Source organism: Anopheles coustani, chromosome 2, assembly GCF_943734705.1.
Source record: "Anopheles coustani chromosome 2, idAnoCousDA_361_x.2, whole genome shotgun sequence".
Taxonomy (NCBI): domain Eukaryota; kingdom Metazoa; phylum Arthropoda; class Insecta; order Diptera; family Culicidae; genus Anopheles; species Anopheles coustani.
In genome coordinates this window covers 31,037,032-31,063,425 of record NC_071289.1, presented here as the reverse complement: position 1 = coordinate 31,063,425, position 26,394 = coordinate 31,037,032, and the positions used below count along the sequence as shown (strand labels likewise).

The 26,394-nt window shown below is 45.6% G+C and overlaps 5 protein-coding genes across 6 annotated transcripts; 1 reads left to right on the top strand and 4 right to left on the bottom strand.

Moving 5' to 3' along the window:
* Positions 1-5,522: 5,522 nt before the first annotated feature.
* Positions 5,523-8,866, bottom strand: LOC131262218 (hepatocyte growth factor-regulated tyrosine kinase substrate). Of its 2 annotated transcripts, XM_058264172.1 has the most exons (4): positions 8,731-8,866; positions 8,532-8,616; positions 8,197-8,461; positions 5,523-7,695 (listed from the first exon to the last, which is right to left on the bottom strand). In XM_058264172.1, the coding sequence occupies exons 1-4, from the start codon at positions 8,762-8,764 to the stop codon at positions 5,758-5,760; spliced, it is 2,322 nt and encodes a 773-aa protein (XP_058120155.1). In that variant the 5' UTR covers positions 8,765-8,866; the 3' UTR covers positions 5,523-5,757. The 2 variants fall into 2 exon arrangements, with proteins under 2 accessions (XP_058120155.1, XP_058120156.1); XM_058264173.1 differs by lacking the exons at positions 8,197-8,461; positions 8,532-8,616; positions 8,731-8,866 and adding an exon at positions 7,997-8,099.
* A 10,204-nt stretch (positions 8,867-19,070) lies between these two features.
* LOC131265988 (leukocyte surface antigen CD53-like) lies at positions 19,071-20,038 on the bottom strand. The gene is made up of 4 exons (XM_058268314.1): positions 19,970-20,038; positions 19,714-19,902; positions 19,474-19,644; positions 19,071-19,403 (listed from the first exon to the last, which is right to left on the bottom strand). Exons 1-4 carry the CDS (start codon positions 20,036-20,038, stop codon positions 19,071-19,073), a joined length of 762 nt encoding a protein of 253 aa, XP_058124297.1.
* A 409-nt stretch (positions 20,039-20,447) lies between these two features.
* On the bottom strand, positions 20,448-22,863 carry LOC131262718 (parafibromin). Its single transcript, XM_058264779.1, has 5 exons — positions 22,541-22,863; positions 22,084-22,458; positions 21,298-22,017; positions 20,997-21,226; positions 20,448-20,910 (listed from the first exon to the last, which is right to left on the bottom strand). Exons 1-5 carry the CDS (start codon positions 22,669-22,671, stop codon positions 20,732-20,734), a joined length of 1,635 nt encoding a protein of 544 aa, XP_058120762.1. The 5' UTR covers positions 22,672-22,863; the 3' UTR covers positions 20,448-20,731.
* A 228-nt stretch (positions 22,864-23,091) lies between these two features.
* LOC131262760 (protoheme IX farnesyltransferase, mitochondrial) lies at positions 23,092-25,096 on the bottom strand. The gene is made up of 4 exons (XM_058264830.1): positions 24,874-25,096; positions 24,363-24,732; positions 24,096-24,291; positions 23,092-24,026 (listed from the first exon to the last, which is right to left on the bottom strand). Exons 1-4 carry the CDS (start codon positions 24,964-24,966, stop codon positions 23,180-23,182), a joined length of 1,506 nt encoding a protein of 501 aa, XP_058120813.1. The 5' UTR covers positions 24,967-25,096; the 3' UTR covers positions 23,092-23,179.
* A 109-nt stretch (positions 25,097-25,205) lies between these two features.
* LOC131263471 (anamorsin homolog) lies at positions 25,206-26,394 on the top strand. Its single transcript, XM_058265671.1, has 5 exons — positions 25,206-25,376; positions 25,443-25,643; positions 25,743-25,922; positions 26,003-26,127; positions 26,189-26,394. Exons 1-5 carry the CDS (start codon positions 25,235-25,237, stop codon positions 26,300-26,302), a joined length of 762 nt encoding a protein of 253 aa, XP_058121654.1. The 5' UTR covers positions 25,206-25,234; the 3' UTR covers positions 26,303-26,394.

Sequence of the window (26,394 nt, the reverse complement as noted above, 5' to 3'; positions counted from 1 at the left end):
AATTGGTATTCTTTCTCCGTTGTTTTGGTTTTTGATCGGATGTTTTTGGCACACTAACGAAACCGGTCTATACAGTTGAGCGGAGCGAGCTTGGAGATGCAGTCAACAAAGCAAAACATGAACCTGAGAGGTTTCGGATTACGATAGGAAATGTTTTTTTTTTTAATTCTCAGTTTCTTCTATTTTTACTATTGTCCAGCTAAATAGCTCCAGTCTCCTAGTTTCTTGAATGTCTTAGCGATATTTAATGTTAGACTACGATCACTTTCCATTGGCGATATGCAAAGAATTCTCGCACATGTTTAGAGAATGTCACGCAAGTAATTGTTGTCTAGCTAGGCTAACAAAAAACTAAATATTAAAAAATGTATACCAAAAACAAACAAAGTAAAACAATGCAGAAAGCATGCTTAAAAACAGCATTTACCTAAGACAATCTTCACTCTTCGGTTACGACAACCACCTTCTAAACCTTACGAAAAGATTGTCTCAAGATTCACAAAAAATGAGTAGTCCATCAACGTGCATTATTTTTTTCTCATTTCCAGAAATCTATTCACATGAACCTCTCGGGTCGTTGTTCACTGAGCAAGGATGATGGAACTTTTGTTCCGTTCTTTTTATAGTATCCCCAGACATTGCTTGTCCCTAGCTTCATTTTGTTTGTATACCGGAAAAACGCCAACCCGAACCTGTAAGTGCGATAAACGATAAACGAAAACGTACAACTAGACTTGCGATCGGCAACGACCGTGAATGGCCCTGGACTTGTGAAAGCTCACTCGCTAGCCATCCCGTCCAGAACCATTCACTTCTTTGCCTTCACAGCTATAGTGACGGGGAGTATCGGGAACGTAGGGACGAGATCGTAGATCGTAGAACAAAGAGCCTGTGCCCCCGGTCCCGATGGTAAGTAATGCTGCTACATATAAGTGGTGAGGTTTTCGCACGTGGCTCCACCTATTATAGTGCCATTACCGGGCAGCATTCCGCGGGAACATGTGACAGCCCGTGCGCTTCCGGTACGCGCCATGACGCGTCGGCGTTTGATGGCGTCGTTTAGTGCGTAATCAAACTTCAAACCGGCCCGTGACGGGCACTATCATCCAATCAAAGCGACACAACAGAAACCGATCGATCGTGAACTGTACTTTGTACCGTTGCTCGTGTAGGGCGGGGATCGGGCCGAGGGTTAGCAGGCAGCCAACCCTCTAACCTTCCCAACCCACGTACGAGTCAGAACGGGAGTCGAGGAAGGGTAAATTATGATAAGTTATGCACAAAAAATCCAACACCAGACTGGCGTGGTCCAACACCTTCGGAATTGGCATATGTTTTAAGGTGTTTTTTTAATTAATGGCCCAGCAATTAGCAAGCAACTTAATCGGCAAACTTTGTGTTATCCTCTGCAGGTCGACGAGAACTTCTTGTACCATTCTGCACGAGCAACATGCGGCGTTGGGCAATAGATAACAACAACAACAATCTTATACAACAAAAAATGCGTCCCAATCCTGCGATAGCTAAATTACAGACGAGGTCAGACGGGTGGCAGAGATTACAGATTAGCCGAGGGCGAGAACACGCCGGCGGTTTGGCGCCAGTGGTTCGATATGGTGAGTATGTTTTAATGAATCAACCAACCGGCAACGGTAGGCTTATACTTACTCTAGCTAGACACTAGAGAAGCAACCTTGTGCTACGATTTTTAATAGGATTGTACCGGTGGGTTTTTTTTCAATCTCCATGAACTAAACGAGTGACGTGAGGAAAGGCGAAGAAATTAAAACAAAACTGAAAGGCGGACGGCGAGTCGCAGTCAAACGCCAAGTGACCTTTGGTGTGTCATGGGAGGCAAAACATAGCTCTAAATTGCGCTCCATCACGTTTATATTTTTCACATAAGGTAAGGTGAGACAATATGGACACCTTAAGCTAAACAAAACCTTTTTCTTACAGTCCATTGAAAATAGATACCCTAACCTTTCACTAATTGATTCTCTAACATCTCTTTTGTTACCACTAATTTGAGGGACTATTTTCCACGGTTCTTTCAAAATATTTATTGGGGAAAAGTGACTCAAAGAGTGGAACAGAATGCACCGCATCAATATTTGTTTAGTTTGAGTTATTTTTACTGATTTGACATTTTTTTAAATACCTATCATTACAAAAAAAAGTGCACAATTTCAATAAATTTAGTTAAATTTGTTTCCTACACCGAATAAAATATATTTAAGTTTTTTATCTCCACAACCGGAATGCAAGTAATATTAATCCAATTTTTTCATTATTCTTTAAACAACATATTGAGATACTAAATGAATGTGTATTTGTTTGCTTTAGTTTTAACATTTTTACTGTTTCACATTTTCGGCAGCCATAATGCAGTTACAAACATGCCAGTGCATTTTACCTGATCGGTAACGATAGTTATGTAAAAACAAAAGCAAAAATCCGGAAAATACTCGTACAAAATACATCCAACATAACCGACACATTTCGGTTCAAGCGCTATGATCTCTTTGAGGAACCGAAGCTGATCACGTTCTTGTAAGAAGATGCTCCATATTAAACGTGCTCAAATATGGCGTCGCCGATCACGTGTTGCAATGTGTTTTCCTCGTCGTCAACTTCCTTCGCGGCTGAGAACTTTGATTTCCTATCCAAAGCGCTTCTGTACACTCATCTCTACTAATGACCAAGCGGTCACGTTTGCAATATGGGGTCCATTAGGAAAAATAAATCACACAAATACACACACACACTGGGTTGTAAGGGCCACAACGCGGGTCTACGGTATTTAACCCTGCGTGGTGTAGCAAAAACTTCTATTTGATATCCAAACCCCAACATCGCTTGGCCCATACGCCCCCCCCACGTTCGGTTGACCTGTAAGGCGTAAACGTTCAATTAGGAAGCGATACGCGCAGAGTGTGTTTGGTCCAAATTCAACGCAGCCCAGCTCGTTGCCCAATGTACCGAGCAAACCTGACTGGCTGACTTCTGGTGTCGCGGTCTGTGCCAACCACTCCGCTAACCCACTTTTCGGTACTTCGGCTGGAAAAGCTCGACAGAAACTACTTTCCATTTTCATCCTATCATGGCGATGTTCTTGCACAACACATCCAACCATCCCACCATCCGATGCGCGCTCCATTGCGCCGCCAACGACACCGGGGGTGACACTATTCCCGCCGTTGCCCGCCGTTTGCCACACGAAACCCCTGGCGGTTAGAAACCCTACCGAAACCGTGCCCAGATTCTCGTGCAATCTGTCTTCCAAAAGCGCTCACTGGGGGGGAGGCTATGGTCGCACGATTAGACTACTAAAACGTGCCCGTCTGGCTACTAAGATCGGGCTGCCTGGTGTACGCAGGTGTGCCCAGTTCACCCGAGACTCAGCGGTGACTAGAGTTCGTGGCTGTGCGCCAGCCAAACGCCGTGCTGGCGGGAACAGGAAAAACCGCATTCAAAAGCGAGGGTTTCGCGTTACTTACCCGTACTGGGCCGGGAGGAGGGTACAGTTGGGACACGCTTTCACGACGACGGCTCACTTCCACGTTCTAGCATTCCTCGGAGGAGTTCATTGCGAGGGGACTCTCGGGTGCACAGAAAAAAAAAATGTCAAACGTGTCGACCGAAACGATCCGCCGGTGCTAAACGTTGCACGTCTGCGTATGACGTTGGCTGGAGGAATGCCTTCCCAAACCGGCGCGGAATGACCGTGGGTCGGCAGCAGTGCCACCGTTAACACCGATTTTTCCTTCAGTTCCTGCAGTCAACTTGGCCGCCGTGTGTTACCCAATTTTATGCGCCTTGTACGCCGTGCACGGCTTGCTTCTATGTTTTGCAAAGATGACAGCCATTTATCGGGTTGCTACGATCGAGCGGTTGATTTACGGTACGGTCGCAAAACGTTTTGCTGCCCATAGACCTACAAGAGAACTAACACATTCGGGTGTTAGGACGTGCCGTGGTCTGGGTTAACATTTACCAAACGAAAAACCAATTTACTTTTTTAGGACCTACAAACGGAGACGAGCATGGAATTGCGCTTCAGTGCATTTTAACATTATTTTAAATGATGACTCGGTTATATTTAAAGTTCATCAATTAGACACAGGTATAGCAGGTACCATTAACTTTACGTCTTTGCAAATGGGCTTTTCCTAAATATGCAAGATCAGAATCTGTTCAGTAGAATTCAGCTGCAGCTCAAAGGGTCCCAAAATATTTAGAAGCTGTTATAAGATGCACCGATGTTTCATTCAATGATGCCTAACAATTTCAGATTTTTACTGTGTGTTTTAATATTTGTTCGTAATGAAAGACTTGCCATCCACACGTTGTGATTTAAAATCCTTTTGGTGTAAACGTATTTTAAACCTCAGTTTTCTAGGCCATACGCGATAAGGCATTTGCTGCACAATGGTACGAAACAGAGACACATTAATGTGCACCGTTATCGGCCCCAGCGTCCTTCACCTTGCAGAAACCCTAATCTTGCTGGGTCAATGGCGCCGCAGCATCCGCAAAATAAATCTCCTTCACGAGCGTCACGATACGTCACTTCTTTTCGGAAGCTCTCATTTGAATGCTCTTGGAAGCGTAGCCTTCATTTGTTAATTCAAACCACGCCGGCCAGCGGTGTTATTTCAAGGTGGATCGGATACATCTCATTTTCGGATTGAAGCTTTGCGAAAGTCGCTCGCGCACGACATTTTGCATTCGCACAATAAATCATATTTAACCCTCGGTACGTGCGGAAACCATTTCACAGTCAATCTTTCTCTTCTTGCAAACGTAAATGCTTCATCAACCAAGATTTCGCACCTGCTGTCAACGGCCCAACCCGCGTGTCTCAAGGACATCCGTGCCGGTTCCACAAAGACCGCTGCATCCGTCAAACATCCCGTGAAAAGAACGGAAAGCTTCGGCACTAAAGCTGGTCTCAGGCGATGAGAAATTATGACTTCGTGATGTGCATAACGGATCAGTCCTGAACGACCATGCATGACCTACGACAATACGGTTTAAAGTAGAAAAATAGAACCATAACAATCAGCATTGTAAAAAACAAACAGTTGACCATTCATAGACAGTCCAGTGGAATGAGAAATAAAGTTATAAAGCAATTTTCCCCCGACATTTATAGCTTTATGATCGGTATACGACAAAAGGGTACTAAAATTGGGGGGGGACAAAAGGGTACTAAATTAATACTTGAAGCTACATTAGCCAACGATTATTAAAACTTTTTCTCAATTTAGTGGTGTGCATTTATTATTTGCTACAATGCAAATGTAATTGGGATTGGTTATTTGCTTCAAAAATAATACGTAAAGCATTTAAAAATTCAATTTAACTGGAAAATATCTACACAATGGCCGTATAACGAAACCCATCGAATCCGCGATGCAACCAACAATCATGTTCTTTACATTTTAAAATGGTTTGGCCCACATAAATCACATTGTCGTTAACGTCGATGCCCACGAACAAGCGGATAACATTTATTAGTAGTGGAATAGAAATATGATTTATTTATTTATCGAGTTGCTGCGCATAACATACTTATTTCACATCTTCCAGAGAGTGTGCCCAATACAATATATGGAAACTGGATTACGTAGCAAAGCAAATAAGAAAAATTAGCAAAAGACTGGCGAGTTCTGAACCAATTGTGCTACGTTTTTGTTCATAGAAGGACAAACAACCTCAAATGTCGAACTAACCGGTCAGCAGCCCAGAAATCTAATCAAAACTGATCAGTTCCGCTGTGGCTGGCTCAGGAGCACCGGCAGCTGGTTGTGGTGGCTGAGGGGCGGCGGCCGGTGGTGCTGGGGTCGGTTCCGGAGCAGGCTGGACAGCCTGAACCACCTGTGGCATCGTAACCGGTGGGCCTTGAACCGTTTGCTGCTGGTGATCCGGTCCCATTGGCGGCTGTTGTGGTCCAGGTTGCATGGGATTGACGGGACCCATCATACCGGGTTGAGCCTGCTGAGGTTGCGGAGGCTGCTGCTGCTGCTGGGGCGGCGGCGGTGGCGGTTGTTGTTGTTGTTGTTGTTGCGGTGGCGGTGGGGGTCCCATCATTGGTGCCCCTGGCATGTGCCCCATCGGACCCGGTGGAGGAACCTGACCCGGCATCACATTCATACCGGGAGGAATAATACCTGGGCCACCGGGCATGGGAGGACCACCCGGTCCGGGTTGTCCATCAGCTCCCGGAGCCGATGCACCCGGCATTCCGTATTGCGGCCCTTGAGTGTGCTGTGGCGAAAACATTTGCTGTGAGGGATGCGGTGGTTGTTGCTGCTGCGGTGCACCCGGACCACCTGGATGGGGATAGTGTGGCAATGTTCCGTTCGATGGGGGCATTGGACCACCGTACCCGTAGCCCGGCGCCGGTCCGTACGGGCCCGGTAGGCCTACATGCACCGGAGAGTTTTGTGGCCCTTGGCCGGGTGCCTGCGGTCCGCCCATGAACGGGAACGCCGTCCCCATACGATACTGTGCCTTCTGTTGCTCCTGGCGCATCTGCATTTCGCGCTCCTGCTCCTGGATGCGCTGCAGCGCAACCTGCCGCTGGTACTGCAGATATTCCTGCTTCTTCTTGCGCATTATCTCCAACTTCTGGGCCATCTGTAGCTGCCTCTGACGCTCCTGTTCCTCCGCGATACGCTGCAGCTTCTCCTGGTGCTCCTGGCGCAGCACATCGAGTGCCGCACGCGAATCCTTGATTTGCGTCAACTTGTCCTGCAACTGCTCGTACCACATCCGCTTGTCGTCCATGTCCTTGATGAAGGTGAGCAGCCGGGCGTGAAGGTTGGTCAGCGTGAGGAAGAGCGTCTGCACGGCGCTGTCACACGAAATGCTCCGCCCACGACTCGAGTTCGACTTCATGCGGTTCACAAAGATTTCCACCTGCGTTTTCATCGAGTTGGAAAACTCATCGATTACCGCATCCTCCGGTGCACTCTTCGTCATCAGCAGTGCGCTAACGGGCTGCATCGATGGCATCGGGCTCGGCATCGGGCTCGGAGCGGACGGTGATGCTGGTGAGTCCATTACCTGCCGCTGCTCCCAGTAGTTACGGTTCAGATAGCGCGCCAATTCCGGATCCGTCGGTGGTTCCTCGATCGGCGAAGGACTACGCTTGACCTGGGCCTGCGGCATCTGCTGTGGTTCCGGTGAGGGTGACGTCTTGTGGAACGTCTGGCGGCGCGCTTGGCCCGCTTGCTTCGTTTCCGCCTCCGACTGGCTGAGTGCCAGGGCGAGCTGTAGCTCTTCCTCTTCGCGTAGCTCCTCGTCGGTTTTACGAGCCGGTCCCTGGGCTTGCTGGGCCAGCGAGCTGGTCAGATATTCCGCCGGCAGGTCCTCCTCCTCGGTCGGTTTCTTCGTCAACGTGGCAACCGGGCGCTGCAGCTGCGCGTAACAACCGTCGCACACACGCACCTCCTTTTCGATGCCAAACTTGGGCAGCGTGCTGTTTTTCGACGAACACTGGGCGCAGAAAACCTGTCCACAGTTGCGGCAGTGGTGCTTGCGTACGGTGAACGTGAACTGCGACCGACAGCGGTGGCACACATCCCCATCGACCCAGTCCGGGGCAATATCGGAGGAAAACATGGCGTCCGCCTCCTTTAGCTCCGGGAACTTGTGACCTTCCGTTTTCAAAATGTTCATCGTATCCTGTTGACGAAAGAAAAGTCGTTAAAGGAAAAGTTGTGGGAATGAATTCACGTTCAAGAAAAACAATTATCAAATGCACTTCACAGGGTTTCACACCCTTCTTTGTTCGCATGGGATCGATCAACATGGCGTCGTCCAACTTAACAGCATATAGATCGCAGAATTCTTCTCATATAATGCTTCGGATGATAAGAATTCTGCGATCTTTGTAATACGCACATGAGAGCACTGGATTACGCACTGTTTTTATGGTAAATATTTCTCGAATGTCCGCTGAAAACAACGAAAATTAACGACGTACCGCCATCGTAGGACACAATACGGCTGATGATTCAACACTCGAACACTAATCCAATTAATATTCCCACTGGTAGTGGTAAAGTGCAAGTGCACTACGTAAAACACGTCCGCTCCACTCGCGACGACGTCCACAAAACGACTGATGCTTGAGAATATGCACACATGACATGAGGTTTGTTAAATATTACACTTACAACCTACCTTTATCGATCGATACTTGATAGTCGAACGGAAAGCATACGCCCACGCTTGTATAAGCTCCAGCATCTTCGCCCGCACCTCTTCGTGCTTTGTGGTGTTGACCAAGTTCTGGAACATCTCACAGTTGGCCTTGTTAGCGATCTCATCGTGCACCGGCGTGCCACAGTTTTTGACCATGCTTTCCAACACCAGCAGGGCGTACAGGGCCGTGATGGGATTCGGAGATTGCATCTTCTTCTTCAGCGCCTGCACGGCATACTTGGCGCTGGAATGACGACAGTAATCGGTTACAACCGGGGGACAAATGTGGATCGGGGTACGAACAGCGTACTTACTTCGCATCGCCCTGCCGGATTGCATCACAAATGACCAAGATTGCCTGCCAGTCGGGCTCCAGGTTTAGGTTGCTGGTGGCATTTTCTGTCCAGCGGTAGCAAGAAAGGAACACAAAAGAAACACCAAAACAAAACAGTTCAAAATCCTACCACCGAAATGGGACGCACTTTCCACCCCCGGAATGGTGTGCTTACTTACCCAAACTTTTATCGAAAATCGACGTACGAAACATCTTGCTAACGAAACACTATTGCGGTGAATTTTTTTACCAAAAACTTCTGCAGATGACTCAAAGATACTGACGATTTACTTTCGTTTCTTCAACCAGATGACGTCTGTCTGTTTTTTTGATAAGCAGACCAAGACGAGTAAAGCACGAACAGGTGCAGTAGGAATATACGTTTTTGACAGTAGGACGACAGTCCTTTTTAAAGATTAACATCGAAGGAACAGTTGATAAAGTATGTTTAAAGAATAAAATCAAAGTACACACTGCGATCAGTTCAACGATTTTTCTCGTCGGTTCATTACTGAAGATTATTGAATAAACCACCTTACATAGAGTATAGACGTATTCCTCCATACGTTTCCGATTTGTTGGTCATTCGGGTCTTCGGACTTAGGCTCCCGCCTTTGTCCCCAGAGATCGCCTTCGGGACCATCGAAAAACGAACTTCATTTTGGTGCGCATTGTTTCCGACAGACTCCGGAAGTAGATGCACGCCCCCACAAAGAAGTTCACAGCCAATCCACCGATCGACGAAATGGTCTAGACGGCAGGCTCAAGTTAAAAACTAAACCAAACTCCCAATTATTTCGCATTACCTTCAGTATAATAACATTGTTTGGGGGTAATAATATTGTTTGGGGGTTTGAGGTTTAGCCAAAACACCTTTTGTGCAGTGATTTAAATGTTTATTTAATTTGAATTTTTTAAACACATCAACACATTTTCGTTAAATTATAAAATTATTACATTTTAACAAAACAATTGATCAATACAATAATAAATCCAACTACATCTAACTACAAAAAAATAAAATAATTAATCCTGCCAAACACCGATCCATGGCAGGCGGCCTCTTCCTTCTTTGATTTTTTTCCCTTTGGAGCGTCGCTTTCGGTATCCTTTTTTTCCTCCAGGTAATCGTCATCTTCGTAAAACATTTCTGCCTCTTCTTCTTCGATGTCCCCAAGCGAAGGTTGCCAGCCCTGGAAATGAGTGAAAACATCTTTTAATACACGTATGGTTTAATTTTTTCTCTTACTTACCAATACATCTTTTTTTACCCTCGGGTAGCAGATGGCCAAATCTGTAACATAGTCATCAGGATCATCGTCGTCCGGGACATCGTCGTCCGGGATGTCGACATCCGGGACATCGTCGTCCGGGATGTCGACATATGGGACATCGTCGTCCGGGATGTCGACATCCGGGACATCGTCGTCCGGGATGTCGACATCCAGGACATCGTCGTCCGGGACGTCGATATCCGGGACATCGTCATCAGGATCATTTTCATCAGGATCATCTTCATCAGGATCATCGTCATCAGGATCATCGTCGTCCGGGACGTTGACATCCGGGACATCGACATCTGGGACATCGTCGTCCGGGACATCATCGTCCGGAGCATAGTCGACCGGAGCATCGCCGTCCGGGACATCATCGTCCGAAGCATCGTCGTCCGGAGCATCGTCGCCCGGAGCATCGTCATCTGGTACATCCTCATCCCGCATTTCGTCCACTGGATCTAATTCTTCATTTCCTTCTATGAAGCTCCACAAAACGAATTCTTCCTCTTCCGGCTCCTTTTTGGACCTAAAACAACAAAAAAAATCGATCATACCCATTGTGTTAGTTTTGAGCATCCGTACTCAATCGTTACAAATGCTCAAATAATAAAATGTGTATGCTGCGATTGATTTATAGGCTGTATCGAAGGCAGCGAATTGCATTTCATAGTCTACTAGATGCAATCGGTTTTATTTAAATTTTAGCAATTACTTTTTAAATCTCAGTTGACTGAGGTTTAAAATTTTTGCAATTTTTATTTAGATCTTAGTGCACACTGAGGCCACAGTTAGCGTTCAACATGGTAAAACATCTGATGTGTATATTTACTATGTGCAAGATTTTATACTTTATCTTACTTACCAAAACCTGTTCTTTTTTTTCTTACTCTGTAGCTTTTGAATTTGTTGCTCTGGACTCGGCTCGTTGGTGTAAGTAAATATCGATCAAGCACAGAATTTACGAAGACTTTTTTGGGAACGTACTAAAAACTGCCATCAAAACTTATATTGATGTGCAAAACTTGCTAGCTAATTTAGCGTTTTTTTTATGATTTAGTGTCTATAGAATTGATCAAGATCGCTGTATTTCTATAGAAAACGTTCGTTAGGATTCCTTCGTCGATTCCAAGCGATTTTCAAATCCCGGAAGTCGACTGTTCGGATTTGAATAATTTAAATATTCCTTCATGGTAAAATTATGATCAGTTATGGCTTATTATTCCTGATTTGTCGCCTAACATTCGAAAAACTTTTAGCTTTATCAACTCCCCCTCCACATCAATATTTCGGCTTTTCGGTCATAATGGGCTCCGGCACCGGTAAGTGACCGTTCGAGCTGAGCGCACGCATTTGGCGCTTATACACCGACAAACGGGCACCCATGATGATGGCAGTAATAATGCAGACGACCTGAAATACAATGATGATTGTCGTTCCAGTTGCGATCATTTGAATGCGCGATCCAATAAAATCCGACATCGGCGCATGGCAGCCTCGCTCGTGCGGCATGCAGAATCCTTCGTCCATCCGGTTGCAGCAGGAGAGCGGAAGGTCCCGCTCAGGATGAAACAATGGCCAATCATTGAGAGAATTGATACTACAGCAGTTCATCTGCAATGTACCATTGGAAGGCATGAGTTAGCGAAGTAGAATCGAAAGAATTCACGATTTGTTGGTCATTCGGGTCTTCGGACTTAGGCTCCCGCCTTTGTCCCCAGAGATCGCCTTCGGGACCATCGAAAAACGAACTTCATTTTGGTGCGCATTGTTTCCGACAGACTCCGGAAGTAGATGCACGCCCCCACAAAGAAGTTCACAGCGAATCCACCGATCGACGAAATGGTCTAGACGGCAGGCTCAAGTTAAAAACTAAACCAAACTCCCAATTATTTCGCAGTACCTTTAGTATAATAATATTGTTTGGGGATAACAAAAACACCTTTTGTGCAGTGATTTAAATGTTTATTTAATTTGAATTTTTTAAACACATCAACACATTTTCGTTAAATTATAAAATTATTACATTTTAACAAAACAATTGATCAATACAATAATAAATCTAACTACATCTAACTACAAAAAAATAAAATAATTAATCCTGCCAAACACCGATCCATGGCAGGCGGCCTCTTCCTTCTTTGATTTTTTTCCCTTTGGAGCGTCGCTTTCGGTATCCTTTTTTTCCTCCAGGTAATCGTCATCTTCGTAAAACATTTCTGCCTCTTCTTCTTCGATGTCCCCAAGCGCAGGTTGCCAGCCCTGGAAATGAGTGAAAACATCTTTTAGTACACGTAAGGTTTTATTTTTTCTCTTACTTACCAATACATCTTTTTTTACCCTCGGGTAGCAGATGGCCAAATCTGTAACATAGTCATCAGGATCATCGTCGTCCGGGACATCGTCGTCCGGGATGTCGACATCCGGGACATCGTCATCCGGGATGTCGACAACCGGGACATCGCCGTCCGGGATGTCGACATCCGGGACATCGTCGTCCGGGATGTCGACATCCGGGACATCGTCGTCCGGGATATCGACATCCGGGACATCGTCGTCCGGGACGTCGACATCCGGGACATCGTCATCAGGATCATCTTCATCAGGATCATCGTCATCAGGATCATCGTCGTCCGGGACGTTGACATCCGGGACGTTGACATCTGGGACATCGTCGTCCGGAGCATAGTCGACCGGAGCATCGCCGTCCGGGACATCATCGTCCGGAGCATCGTCGTCCGGAGCATCGTCGCCCGGAGCATCGTCGTCTGGTACATTCTCATCCCGCATTTCGTCCACTGGATCTAATTCTTCATTTCCTTCTATGAAGCTCCACAAAACGAATTCTTCCTCTTCCGGCTCCTTTTTGGACCTAAAACAACAAAAAAAATCGATCATACCCATTGTGTTAGTTTTGAGCATCCGTACTCAATCGTTACAAATGCTCAAATAATAAAATGTGTATGCTGCGATTGATTTATAGGCTGTATCGAAGGCAGCGAATTGCATTTCATAGTCTACTAGATGCAATCGGTTTTATTTAAATTTTAGCAATTACTTTTTAAATCTCAGTTGACTGAGGTTTAAAATTTTTGCAATTTTTATTTAGATCTTAGTGCACACTGTAATATCGTGTCTTTCTCTGTCGATCGTCGGAACATGAATGCCCTCTGCACTTGACAAGCTTTAGTTCCTGTCTCATACCGTTGTCACATCTGTCACACGTTGACATTAGTGCAGGGTTGATGCAGAATGATGCATGCACAAGGTTGATATACTACAACCCTCCCTTTGTATAAATAAATGTGTACGCTTCGGTTAGCTATCTTTATTTCTACTGTGTTAATTCAAAATTATTGTCCCTCTTAACTGAACGTTCTCGATAGAACTCTAATGTGCTATAAATTCGTTGTACTTTCTCGGTGGTTGTCTAACTCGTTTGTTCGGATTTGAATTTCTGTTACCTGAATTTCTGTCGAACCTGTATCTACTAATTCCGTTGAAGAAGGCCCTTCTATCTTTTTGAGATGAGCTGAGCTTCTCCTGTACTCATTACCGGTTTTCTTTGACTGAATGATCGTATCCGTGCCCATTTTACGGCGGACTATAAATTCTTCATTTCTGAACTCCGTGTCTAGTTTGTTGGTTTTCCTCATATTTTTGGCTAACACGTGATCACCTTCCTCGATCTGGCTTCTCTTCGCCCCGCGCCGTTTATCGGCATACTGCTTTCCCTTCTCTTTTACCAATGTGTCCCTATCTCTTACTTCCACATCTTCCTGAAAAGAGGAAATGGTGGGCAATTTACTTTTGATGCGTCGACCAAACATTATTTCTCCTGGAGATGGTCGGATGTTTGGTTGCATGATAAGTTAACAAATAATGGTACAATTCCTGTCTCCAGTCTCGTCCCAGTTCTTGCGATATACGCAGGCGTTTCAGAATCGAGCGGTTCTGACGCTCTACTTCCCCGTTCGATTGAGGCCAATAAGGTATCGTATTCATAAGTTTCACACCATTCGCTTCGCAAAACTCTTTCAATTCAAGACAAACGCCACTAAACTGGGGTGCATTATCAGCTTTCATCGCTGCTGGGATTCCATACCGACTGAATATTATCGATAACTCTCTGATTATGTCACTGGTAGTTGTCGATTCCATTTCACACACTTCCATGAATCGACTGTAACAATCAATTACTACCAACAAGTGTTGTCCCTCTGGTAAGGGACCTAGAAAATCTAACGAAATTGTGTGTCATGGCGAAACGGGTAGTTGACTTCGCTGCAATGGCTCAGGAGATTCTGGTGCTCCTACAAGCTCACAATTCTTTACAAATTGTTCCACCTGCGCATCCATTTTTGGCCACCAAACATGAGACCTCAGATGGTTTTTCATCATTGTAATTCCTGGGTGACCGTCATGAGCTGTAGTCAGTACCTTGTTCCTTAACGCATTTGGAACAATTATCTCTCCACGTAAGAGCACTCCTTCCAATTCACATAACTCATTCGCTATCACCCGATAAGTTATCGTCAATTTCTCGATCTCTCCACATGCTAATAGTCCTAACACTTCTTGTATTTCTGGATCTGCCTTGCTTTCTTCCTTGATACTATGCCAATTCAACGCTGTGGAACTTGTCGCGTACATAACAACCTCTCGAACAAATATTTCTTCTGATGGGTCGAACGGTACTGCTTCTTGTACTGGTAGTCGAGATAGCACATCAGCTACATTGCTTTTCCCTGACATGAAAATAATCTTGTAGTCAAACGCTTGTAGTCGTAGTACCCACCTCTCTATGCGTGCACACGGTTTTGATCGCGGTGAGAAAAGAAAACTCAGTGCCTTGCAGTCCGTAAATATGTCGAAAGATTTCCCCAGGAGGTAATATTGAAATCACCCCAAACAATTGCCAGTGCTTTTTTTCCGTCTGGCAGTAACGACGCTCTGTATCAGTTAATGCTTTAGAGGCAAAACTAATAACCCGATGATTGTCAGCTTCATCGAACTGAATAAGAATGGCTCCTAAACCGTACGGACTGGCATCCGTGATTACTGCTGTTCGGTCCTCTACTCGATAGAAACCCAGGTTATCTATCTTTCCCATAGCTTCTTTTATATCATTGAAAGCTTTTGCATGTTCTTCAGTCCATTCAAATTTGATATCTTTATGGAGCAATCGGTGCAATGGTTCATCTAGGGTAGCAAGCATTGGAACAAACTTATTCAAATAGTTTGCCAGCCCTAGGAAACTACGCACTTCCGCTTCATTTTTTTTTGGTTCTCGAAATGATTGGATAACTAGGATTTTGCTTTTTGCAGGCCTAATTCCTTCTTGACTCAGCCTGTGTCCTAAGAACTCTAATTCAGAAAGGCGTAACTGACATTTCTCCCAATTCAACTCGATTCCCCGTTTTTTCAATCGACTTAGAACCTTTTCCAATCGGCTATCGTGTTCCTGCAAATGTTGTCCTTCAATCAACACGTCATGCAGATACCAAACTGTTCCATCACAACCGGTTAGGGTCTCATCCATTGCTTTTTGGAATAGCTCTGGGGCTGTTACCAACCCAAATGGCAGACGCTTGAATCGGTACAAACCACGTCGTGTTATAAAAGTTGTCGCGTCTCTCGAATCTTCCTCTAACTCTATCTGCAGGAATGCTTCTTTGATATCTAACTTGCTCCACAACCTCCCACGTCCTGACTTGGCCAAGTAATCATCTACTGAAGGCATTGGATGATGTTCCCTTAAGACTGCTTCGTTAACTCTGCGCAGATCGAGACACAAACGAGGCTCCCCATTCGACTTCCCAACTACGACCAGTGGTGATACCCACGTTGTTGGTCATCTCTTAATCTCAATTATATCTCGTTTTAATAAATCGTCCAACTTACGGTCGACTGCGGCTTCCAATGGCACAGGAATTCGTCGCATCGGCTGATACACTGGGGCCATTTGCGGGTTCATCTGGATCTTAGCTTTTATGCCATTCATTTTCGGGAACGGACATCCTTGCACGTTGTTTATATTAATTCCAACTTTCAGCACCCTCAACTGTTTAGCAGTCTTATCTCCTAATAAACAACGCTGTCCTCCGTCTACAACCAGAAACTCTGCTTGGATCCGTTGTTCTCCAACCGCAATCTCCGCTACGAATGCTCCTAGAATTTTGAGTGGGGTTTGGCTTCCATAAGCTCGCAGAATCTTAGAACTCCCTTTCGTTGACGAGACCACTTCAACCTTCTTATCCTTCAGTATGTTCCACATCTTGCCATTTACCAAATTGGCGTCTGCACCGGAATCAACCAGCATTTCCTAAGGAATTCCTCCAATCACACACGTTATGACATTCGATTCATTCCCCGAGTAGAACGCGTAGTAAACTTTTGGGTCAGGCTCATCAGAATCTGCTTTCACTTGTTTCGCGTTTGGTGATAACTCAATTGTTCGGATGCGCCTCTTTGAGCCTTTTTCCGTCGGCAGTTTTGGCTTCCGGCACATCTGTTCGAAATGACCTAATTGCAGTTTTGACATTCCTTTCCCCGAGCCGGGCAAACAGGTGAGGCGGCAAAATGTCCAAGCTTACCACAGTTGTAACAAGCGTTTATATTTCGCTTGGCATTTGCTTGTCTTGTTCCCGCCAGATATGTGTCTCTTGATCTAGAGTTCTCCTTCGAGCGTCCTTGCTCTATTTTAAAAACTTTTTCAGGAGGTGGTCCCGTTTTCATCTCCAATATTTGCTGATCCACACATTGTTGTGCGATTCCTAAAACCTCAAGTTCTGAGAAAGGCAAATCTCTCAGCAAAATTCTGCGTCGGACTTCATTTGAGGAGCATCCTTCAACCACCGCATCGATTAAGTAGATGTCACGCAAGACGGAACATACCTCGGAACCATACCTCTCAAATCCACACTGAGACACTTGTTGCTTTAGCCGGATCAAAAAATCCGCGAACCGTTCTCCTGATTTTTGCTTCATCAAACGAAGATTTCGTCGTTCTGTTGTGGCTTGATGATGAGGTGCGAAAAACTCGTCTAGTTTTTCTATCGCGTCATTATACCATTGTGGTTCCAACATCACTAACGGAACGTGATCATAGTCTTTCAAGTTTCGGAACACATGTTGCAGTGCAGGTCCTCCGAGATGTAGGAGCTTGGCTCTCTTTTCCGACTGGCCGTGTATATCGTACGCCGCGAAAAAGCACTCTAATGCTTCCTTCCATTCCTTCCATTCCATGGCAAGTTTGCCGGTTTCGATCCGGTCACACCGGAATGCTGGCACTGGCCTTGCGTCTTGCAAACACAACAAAACAACTTAATTTTCTGTGGGGAATATGACCAACTATTTTCCCCAATACCAATTCCAACCAATAATCCACGAATTCCTTTCTCCGGTCTCCATTCCACTTGGAAATTCCAACCTCTGATTCTCACAATGATGCATGTTCTGCGAACGCATGCCGAATCGACTACTAACCTCAATTTCTCGCAATTCCACGCTTTCTGGAGAAACACTAAAGTTTCCGCCAATCGACTACTCCAGCATAGAGAATTCCGCTTTCGAATTCTCTCAATCTCCTCTTCTGTGGAAACACGTTCGTTTCCGCCGAAATTTCCTAATACATGGAGAATTCAATCTTCAATTCTCGCGTCCATTCTGGAGAAACACTTAAGTTTCCGCCGATCAACTACCCAAACATGGAGAATCTCACTTCCGAATTCTCGCGATCTCCTCTTCTGGGGAAACACGTTCGTTTCCGCCGAAATCTACTAATACATGGAGAATTCTATCTTCAATTCTCGCGATTATTCTGGAGAAACACTTAAGTTTCCGCCGATCAACTACCCAAACATGGAGAATCTCACTTCCGAATTCTCGCGATCTCCTCTTCTGGGGAAACACGCTCGTTTCCGCCGAAATCTACTAATACATGGAGAATTCTATCTTCAATTCTCGCGATTATTCTGGAGAAACACTTAAGTTTCCGCCGTTCAACTACCCAAACATGGAGAATCTCACTCCCGAATTCTCGCGATCTTCTCTTCTGGGGAAACACGCTCGTTTCCGCCGAAATCTACTAATACATGGAGAATTCTATCTTCAATTCTCGCGATTATTCTGGAGAAACACTTAAGTTTCCGCCGATCAACTACCCAAACATGGAGAATCTCACTTCCGAATTCTCGCGATCTCCTTTTCTGGGGAAACACGCTCGTTTCCGCCGAAATCTACTAATACATGGAGAATTCTATCTTCAATTCTCGCAATTGTTCTGGAGAAACACCAAAGTTTCCGCCAATCCTCCCCTCCAGCGACTGAATTCTTGCCTTCACGACTGTTCTGGGAATCATTTGAATAGCTTCCAGCTCTCGAACAGAACAATGGAGCACACCTTTTTTACAATTCACAGCCACTTCTTTCCACTGCGCTTGAACAATGCTGCGCTTGAATTTATCTCTATTCGCGTTACCACTGTCATTTCCGTGATGCCATAGACAATTTTTCTCCCTGGCTACTTCTATATTATCGTATACCTTCATTTTTCTTTTCTCACCTTTCCAAAATCCTCGTCGCCAGATTGTAATATCGTGTCTTTCTCTGTCGATCGTCGGAACATGAATGCCCTCTGCACTTGACAAGCTTTAGTTCCTGTCTCATACCGTTGTCACATCTGTCACACGTTGACATTAGTGCAGGGTTGATGCAGAATGATGCATGCACAAGGTTGATATACTACACACACTGAGGCCACAGTTAGCGTTCAACATGGTAAAACATCTGATGTGTATATTTACTATGTGCAAGATTTTATACTTTATCTTACTTACCAAAACCTGTTCTTTTTTTTCTTACTCTGTAGCTTTTGAATTTGTTGCTCTGGACTCGGCTCGTTGGTGTAAGTAAATATCGATCAAGCACAGAATTTACGAAGACTTTTTTGGGAACGTACTAAAAACTGCCATCAAAACTTATATTGATGTGCAAAACTTGCTAGCTAATTTAGCGTTTTTTTTATGATTTAGTGTCTATAGAATTGATCAAGATCGCTGTATTTCTATAGAAAACGTTCGTTAGGATTCCTTCGTCGATTCCAAGCGAATTTCAAATCCCGAAAGTCGACTGTTCGGATTTGAATAATTTAAATATTCCTTCATGGTAAAATTATGATCAGTTATGGCTTATTATTCCTGATTTGTCGCCTAACATTCGAAAAACTTTTAACTTTATCCACATCAATATTTCGGCTTTTCGGTCATAATGGGCTCCGGCACCGGTAAGGGACCGTTCGAGCTGAGCGCACGCATTTGGCGCTTATACACCGACAAACGGGCACCCATGATGATGGCAGTAATAATGCAGACGACCTGAAATACAATGATGATTGTCGTTCCGGTTGCGATCATTTGAATGCGCGATCCAATAAAATCCGACATCGGCGCATGGCAGCCTCGCTCGTGCGGCATGCAGAATCCTTCGTCCATCCGGTTGCAGCAGGAGAGCGGAAGGTCCCGCTCAGGATGAAACAATGGCCAATCATTGAGAGAATTGATACCACAGCAGTTCATCTGCAATGTACCATTGGAAGGCATGAGTTAGCGAAGTAGAATCGAAAGAATTCACTCTTTTGTGTAGTACCGTGTTCTGCATGTGATTAAAGCTCGCACGCATGAAACTATCCGTATGGAACCGTTGTATGACGTGATTCATTCGGCGGTGCAGCATGCTATCCACTCGGCTTGTCATCGAGAAAGCACCAGCAGCAAGGACTATTTCTAGAATCACTACCAAACTGAAAATTCCGGCGTACTAAAAAACATGAAGAATTGCCATTAAAAAGTTAGAAAAACACCATTTGTACACATGAGTAATACTGACCAAAAATATCATTGCCACATTCTCAAACATGATACCAGCAATGCCGAAAATCGACAAAAATACCAGTATGATACCGACCGCTATCAGGAAGTGCGTTGCCCGCACAAAGTCGTTGTCTATGAAGACCGTGTACGTCGTGAAAAGGCGGTGCAGGACGGCCCCGACGACGATTTGAATGATTTCGATGACCTTCGTTGGCATAGAATAAACGATTATTACCAAGAACACGATATCCACGATCGCGGATCAAACTTACCACGCACATGAACGTAAGCATCAAAATCAAATATTTGATCATGTTGAGCGGTTTTCTAGCGGCATGCATTTTTAGTTTTCAATTGATACACGTCTGACGGAAACCAACTACAGCCTACAACGATGAAACTATTTTAAACTGCGTATTAGACCAGTCGCGAATTTTCCTTATCCGTTTCACCAAAAATGTACGTACACAGTTCTTCCATGCAGTCGCCAAGTCGTCCGAAGGTAGATTGACAAAAAGTAGATTATCGCACGCTGGTCTAGCGCTTTGTATTTTATCTTGCTCTATCTCCAAATGGAACACTTATCGTAATCGACATCTTAAGCCTCCCCAGTGGATCAAATTTATCAGAATCGTGTTTTGGTTGCTGGTGGCGAAATTGGTTTTTCGCACCGTATTTGTCATGTTTATGTCCATAGTATTCGCAGTTGCTCTTCTCTGACGCCAAGAGTTCATTCCGTTTCCGGGTAGGTGTTGTACTTAAAAAGATCGTTTATTGAATTTTGTAACTTTCTAATAGATACACACGAGGGCCATAATGTAGAATTCTTTCTGGTGTAAGGTACGCATCGCCGTACGCGGCATAGAATAATCTATTAAAAGATTGCCTAACCTTTTTATTATGTTATTCTGTGAAATCACCGCTTTCCGTTCGGATCGGTACGATCGTAGAGGTGGAAGAAATGAAGACGTAAAAAAAAGATGAGCAGGTCTAATCACCATGTAACCAGTTGGTACTATACTCCGGTGACCCGCCTAGAATCGAAGCTCCGGTTTGTACTTGGTCATGTAGAGGTCCAACTTTTCCCAGAATGCCATCAGACAGGCCTTGTCCAGATGGCGTTTTGTTCGCGAAATGTTTAACACCGTCACGGCCCATTTGGCCACGTTTGCGTCCAGCTTGAGATCGTCGTACCGTAAGTGGAACGCGGCAACTGGCAAGTATAAGCAAGAAAAGAGGCCAAATGGCGCATTAGTATACTCCATCAATTAATATCAATTGTGCGTCTGGTGTGCTTACTCTTTGAAAATATTTCTACGGGATTTCCATCCCATGGCCAACCCTTGAACTGCCAAGCCGGTCCCATGACAAAGACAGCCACCACACGGTTCCAATCGTGCGCCGTCAGCTTCGTAGGGTTATCGATCACCCGATAGGGTACGGTTAGGTTACCGGCTTTCTGGCGCTGAATCAGCACCTCATTATCACGCGCACCACCGGATCGCTTCTTTTCCTCAGTTGTGACGAACCTAAAAAATTGGGGGAAATTTAAAAAATAATCCCTACCCAACACAACCTTTCTTTTTTCCGTATAGCGTACTTTAACTCTTGCAGCACATCTCTTGCGTTGTACATCGTGATCAAGCTGGTCGTTGCGGCCGGTATGATAATGATGGGTGTACGGGACGTCCGCTTGTTTGGCGTATTTTGCGCCAACAGCCTGGCCTGTGCCGTTGAGATGAGTTCCTTCGGTCGACCGGGAGGAAGATTGCCCGAAAGGTTGTTGTTACTGTTGCTGCTATTGTTGTTTAGGCTGTTCTGCTGGGCGGCCTTGTTCTGACCGGCCGATCCCTGCGTCACGAGCTTCAGCGACATACCGTGGTAGGTACCCATGGTATCGATCTTGAAGCCTTCCGTTTCTTCCTTTTGCCGATTGAACCGTTCCTGATCGTATCGATTGTACTGGGTCGGTTGGGGTTGCGGTCGGATGACACGCGGTGGTTCTGGCAGCTTGACCGGCGGTGCTTGTGGACGTCCTCGACCTTCCTCGCGGTTCTTAATACTCTGCAGTATGGCGAAGATATTTTTGGCGAATATTTTTCCGTTGCTCTGTAGGATGGTAGTTCGCGTACGCCATTGCCGCTCCCGGCTAATGATGTCCTTCGTCGAGTCTACATCAAAATCCAAAATAGCCCGCAAATCCGGTCCCACACCCATGGCATCGTCGTTATCTGTGCGTTTGATCGTGACCTTTTTGTTTGCCAAACGTTTGGCTTTGATTGCGGCAATCTTTTCCACAGACATCGTGTCCGAAAGAGATCTTAAAGAAACGCATATTATAAATCATCAACTACCCTACCATCAACGCTACTAACGGTATACTCACTTTATGTTATCTATGTTGACCGAAGCTTCCTTCTTATTTACATCCAACCGAGCGGCCAGTTGCTCCTTCACCTTCTGCACTTGGGTGTCCTCGTAGCGTGCCTTTTTCGCCAGACTGTCCAACCCATCCGACTCCGCCGGACGCTTGATCTGCGTCGGAATCTCCAGCGGAGCGCTCTTGTCGATGCTGGCGCAGGTGTTCGTTTCGCCATTGAGATATTGCAACAATTCCTTTCGATCGGGACGATTGACGGCCGGTATGTCCTCGGCGGCCGCCTGTCGAACGTACACCGAGTGCTGAAGACCCACATTCTTGAGAATGTACAACAAACACTCCAATGTGTAGTACTCCTTCGGTGCACCCTTCTTGCCGGAACTGTAAACAAACACACCGTGGAAGTTTAGCCTCCGACCCACGAACAAGGCGCTGACTCGCAGCCGTCGCCAACCGTACTAACCCGTATTTCAAATAGTTGGTCTTCACGTTCTTTGGCCAGCTAAACTCGCCAAATATGATTTGGCCATCGCGTTCGATAATTTCCTTCTTGTTGATGTTGTACTGCCGCAGTAAACTCAGCGGATCGGCCATGGCTGTGGTGTTGCTTCTGTTGACTTTCTGTACACAAATTCACGCTGCTGCTCCGCTGCGCACAACAAATCTTTATCGGCAGTTTCGGTTGCTGCAGAGCCACACAAAACGCGATGATCGGCGGGCGATCCTGAGCACTAAAATTGATCTAAATAGTTTCTACAAAAAAGTACACATCCACGACTCGCTTCTATTTTCCTGGCGAATATTTTGACGTTTGGCTGTTGGCTTGTAAACCGCAGGTGTAAACGCTTAAACCGGTGAAAGCATCATGTCAATGGAAATTAGAAAAAGCAACAACAGTAGCGTAAACCGTGTACTCGCGTGGATGACTGTGATTTAAACTGTATTTAAATTCAATATAATTACATTATACTATGCACCATCGAAAGAAAACAACTCATTTCTTTTCGTCGAGGGACTTAATTTATTTAACATCCTTCTATATCACTTTATCGATCTATTTTGTTTGTACAGATACCTTGCCGTTACGTAACGTAAACCCACTTCATAACTTTTGTTTACTTGCCGTTGGTAGAACCGTGGCCACGTTCGATAGAAGATTATCTTCAATCGCTTTAATGCTACCCGGGGCAGGTGAAGCCCCAATTTCAGCTACGATATTTGGTACAAGGTACTGGCCCTCATTTTCCTTCGCTTCCCGGCCGCTCACAAACACTTCGCTGATGCTTGCGTTTGCTCCTGCGCTGGTTAGCTCAATCTGTTCACTCTTATCCTCGCCGAATAGCCAGTTCTTTTTGTTCAGTAGGAACAAACCCATCAGCAGGGGTAAATGTAGTAGCGAAAAGCGGAACAGCTTACGGGAACTTTTACTGTCGGCCTTCTGATGGAAATCCCAAGCCAGATAAGCGAAGTACGCGTTCAATGGCAGTGTCTCCAGGGCAAACCAAACGTTCGTCACGTCTAGCACGGGAGCTAGGCACGATAGGCCCGCGATGAATCCGGTATGCCGAAGGGACACACGAGTGCAAAGAGCCGGATGCGAGTTGGCCATCATTTTGTACCCGGCCTTCAAGTACTCTGGTCGAATGTTCCAGGACAGAGCATTGAAGTGAGGAAACTGCCAGCAGTAGAGCAAACCGGCAAGAATCCATGCGCCAGCTCCGAGGTCTCCACCCGTGCAAGCCGCCCATCCCATCAGGGGAGGTATCGCACCGACAACCGACCCTACCCACGTGTTCAGAATACTGTATCGTTTCATCGGCGTATAGATGCTGGTATAAAGAATCAAATTGGCAGCGCCCAGGAGTGCCGTCATTTCATTTACACCGAAGTACAGCATGCTGCACCCGACCGTACTGGCACCAAGGGCAAAGCCCACCGCATGCAATCGACTAAAAAGAAATGAAAATAATCAAATTCCATGTAGACGTAAGAAGCCGAAACATCAACTGAAAACTTACGATAAATATCCCTTCACAAGCACACGGTTCCGCGTTCGGGCCATTTGTGCATCGAATGATGTTTCAATGACCTGGTTGATCGAATTGGCTGCACCCGAGACGAGCGTTGTTCCGACAGAGCAAAGCAAGAATGTCCCCAACTCGAATGATCCCGGAGCCATCGCATATCCGGCCATTGTTGTTAAGACCACGAGGGCTGCAACAAGTAAAATGATATCATCTATTTTTTATCAAAGCAAATAGGGAACTGTGCCGCATGATACCTACACGTTAGACGAATCTTCGACAGCATCAGGTAGTGGTGTATCAAGCGTTTGAATCCGGGCAGCGAGGTCACCGAGGCAACCACCGGCTCCTTCGATTCATCGCCAATCAAAGGAACCGGATTGATTTTTGCTATGCTTCCGGCTGCTAGTCCGACTGATTTGCTAATTTCCCCAACAAGCGCCTTTGCGTCCACTCCCGAGGATACGCCGGGCAGTGGAACGGCAAGCGGTACCGCAACCGGCCGTTGCATCGTAGCAACTTTAGGTGACCCACCGCCGTTATACTGCGACGAATCGTCATTACTTCCCCGGTGCAGGTTCCTGATGTTGATGGAGGACACATGAACCGCAGAGGGGTTGCCATTGCCGTGCTGAGGACAGACATAAGAAAAAAACACCGTTTAACCAAGAATAGCACACCGTTTTCAAGGTAATCTCGTCACATCACACACTGCTTCCGAATCGATTGATTACACAATCAAAACAACACCATCCTTCCCTCGGTAACGTACCAGCCGAGTGCAAAAGGCAAACGGAGGTCGGTTGGAACCGGCGTTGCGTACTAGTTCGCCCCATAACCGACCGTTTGCGAGAAATTTATGCATCACTTTACACTGGGCAACCCGCTGGGAGCATCTTTTGGGGGGATTAAACTCGAAAATCAAGGAAACTACACTTGAACCGTGATTCTTAGTTCATCGTCCGACTCGTGAAAACCCCCGACTGCACACTGTTTTGATATTGATCGTGGAGTGAAAATTTGCCGCACGTGAACGAAGCTGTCAGTTTGACGTAACCAAACGTCGGCATCCATCTGTCATTGGTGTTTAGTTGAACAAGCAAACTCATCGAAGAAGGACGTTCTTGGTAAACATGAATTTCGTGCAGGAAAATAATCACGTTCTCTACCTGTGGAGTGGAGCGGTGGGTGGCGAAATTGAAAAGGAAGTCAACGACATTAAGTCCATTCCTAAGGTAAAGGTTAATGTGGAAAATGTGGAACGTCTGCAACTCGGTAAGTTCTGGAAGAATCGCTCGCAGTACGCACAACTAACATCTCTGTTTGACTTTGTTTGCGCAGCGGAATACGGAGGGTCCCAATTCGATGTAATCTTAGCCAACGTTTCCACCGGTAATTCCACGCTCATCACACACCTAGTGAAGCTACTCAAACCCAAGGGTAAAGCGGTGTTCAAGGATGATACGACGGCGAACGCCGAATTGGCACGTTCTAATCTGCTGCTTGCTGGATTTATCAACATCACTGCATCGGACAACAAAGGTAAACGATCTCATCGGGGAATGTACACCGGGTAGCTGCTGTTATCGCAAAACCACAATTTCTGATGGTTTTTCTCCTCCCCCCTCCCTCTGACGGTAGTGTATGTGGCCGAGAAACCGAGCTACGAAGTGGGATCAGCTGCGAAGCTTTCTTTCGCTAGCAAATCGAAGGTCGCCGCGGTATGGAAGTTGGACGCCGATGAGGAGGAGGAGCGCATCGACGATGAAGAACTCCTGGATGAGGAAGATAAAGCCAAACCAACGGAAGAATCCCTCAGAGGTGAGTCACAGCATGAAGTGCATATTTCGGGTGGAATAGTTGATACGTGAACGTATACATTTTCTTCCCATTGTTTAAAGTTTGTGGAACGACGGGCAAAAGAAAGGCATGCAAAGATTGTTCATGCGGGCTTGCGGAAGAACTGGACGCGGAAGCGAAAGGAAAAGCTATTACGGATCCATCACCTAAATCGTCCTGTGGAAGCGTAAGTGTTTACAATTTACTTCGTGGAAAACTCGTTCCTATTTATTTCCTTTCTACTGCAGTGTTACCTGGGAGATGCATTCCGTTGTGCAACTTGTCCTTACCTCGGAATGCCAGCGTTCAAACCGGGTGAGAAAATCGTTCTTACCGATACTCAAATGCAGGCGGATATCTAAAGTGTTCTTTAAAGCATGAGTAAGCAGAACGTATTAAAGGGTTCGAGTATGTAAGCGTGATAAGACAGTTAATAAATACTACTGGTGTTTAC

Coding starts and splice junctions, on each gene's coding strand:
- LOC131262218 (XM_058264172.1), bottom strand. CDS start 8,764: ATGTTTCGTACGTCGATTTTCGATAAAAGTTTGG. Junction 8,617..8,730: donor GATTTTCGATAAAAGTTTGG/GTAAGTAAGCAC, acceptor ACCGCTGGACAG/AAAATGCCACCAGCAACCTA. Junction 7,696..8,196: donor TCAAGTATCGATCGATAAAG/GTAGGTTGTAAG, acceptor TTTCGTCAACAG/GATACGATGAACATTTTGAA.
- LOC131265988 (XM_058268314.1), bottom strand. CDS start 20,038: ATGCATGCCGCTAGAAAACCGCTCAACATGATCAAATATTTGATTTTG. Junction 19,645..19,713: donor ATGTGGCAATGATATTTTTG/GTCAGTATTACT, acceptor CATGTTTTTTAG/TACGCCGGAATTTTCAGTTT. Junction 19,404..19,473: donor TTAATCACATGCAGAACACG/GTACTACACAAA, acceptor GGTACATTGCAG/ATGAACTGCTGTGGTATCAA.
- LOC131262718 (XM_058264779.1), bottom strand. CDS start 22,671: ATGGCCGATCCGCTGAGTTTACTGCGGCAGTACAACATCAACAAGAAG. Junction 22,459..22,540: donor ACCAACTATTTGAAATACGG/GTTAGTACGGTT, acceptor GTTTGTTTACAG/TTCCGGCAAGAAGGGTGCAC. Junction 20,911..20,996: donor CGTAGAAATATTTTCAAAGA/GTAAGCACACCA, acceptor TATACTTGCCAG/TTGCCGCGTTCCACTTACGG.
- LOC131262760 (XM_058264830.1), bottom strand. CDS start 24,966: ATGCATAAATTTCTCGCAAACGGTCGGTTATGGGGCGAACTAGTACGC. Junction 24,733..24,873: donor TTGCCTTTTGCACTCGGCTG/GTACGTTACCGA, acceptor GTCTGTCCTCAG/CACGGCAATGGCAACCCCTC. Junction 24,027..24,095: donor CTTGTGAAGGGATATTTATC/GTAAGTTTTCAG, acceptor ATTTCTTTTTAG/TCGATTGCATGCGGTGGGCT.
- LOC131263471 (XM_058265671.1), top strand. CDS start 25,235: ATGAATTTCGTGCAGGAAAATAATCACGTTCTCTACCTGTGGAGTGGA. Junction 25,377..25,442: donor TGTGGAACGTCTGCAACTCG/GTAAGTTCTGGA, acceptor TTGTTTGCGCAG/CGGAATACGGAGGGTCCCAA. Junction 26,128..26,188: donor CTAAATCGTCCTGTGGAAGC/GTAAGTGTTTAC, acceptor TTTCTACTGCAG/TGTTACCTGGGAGATGCATT.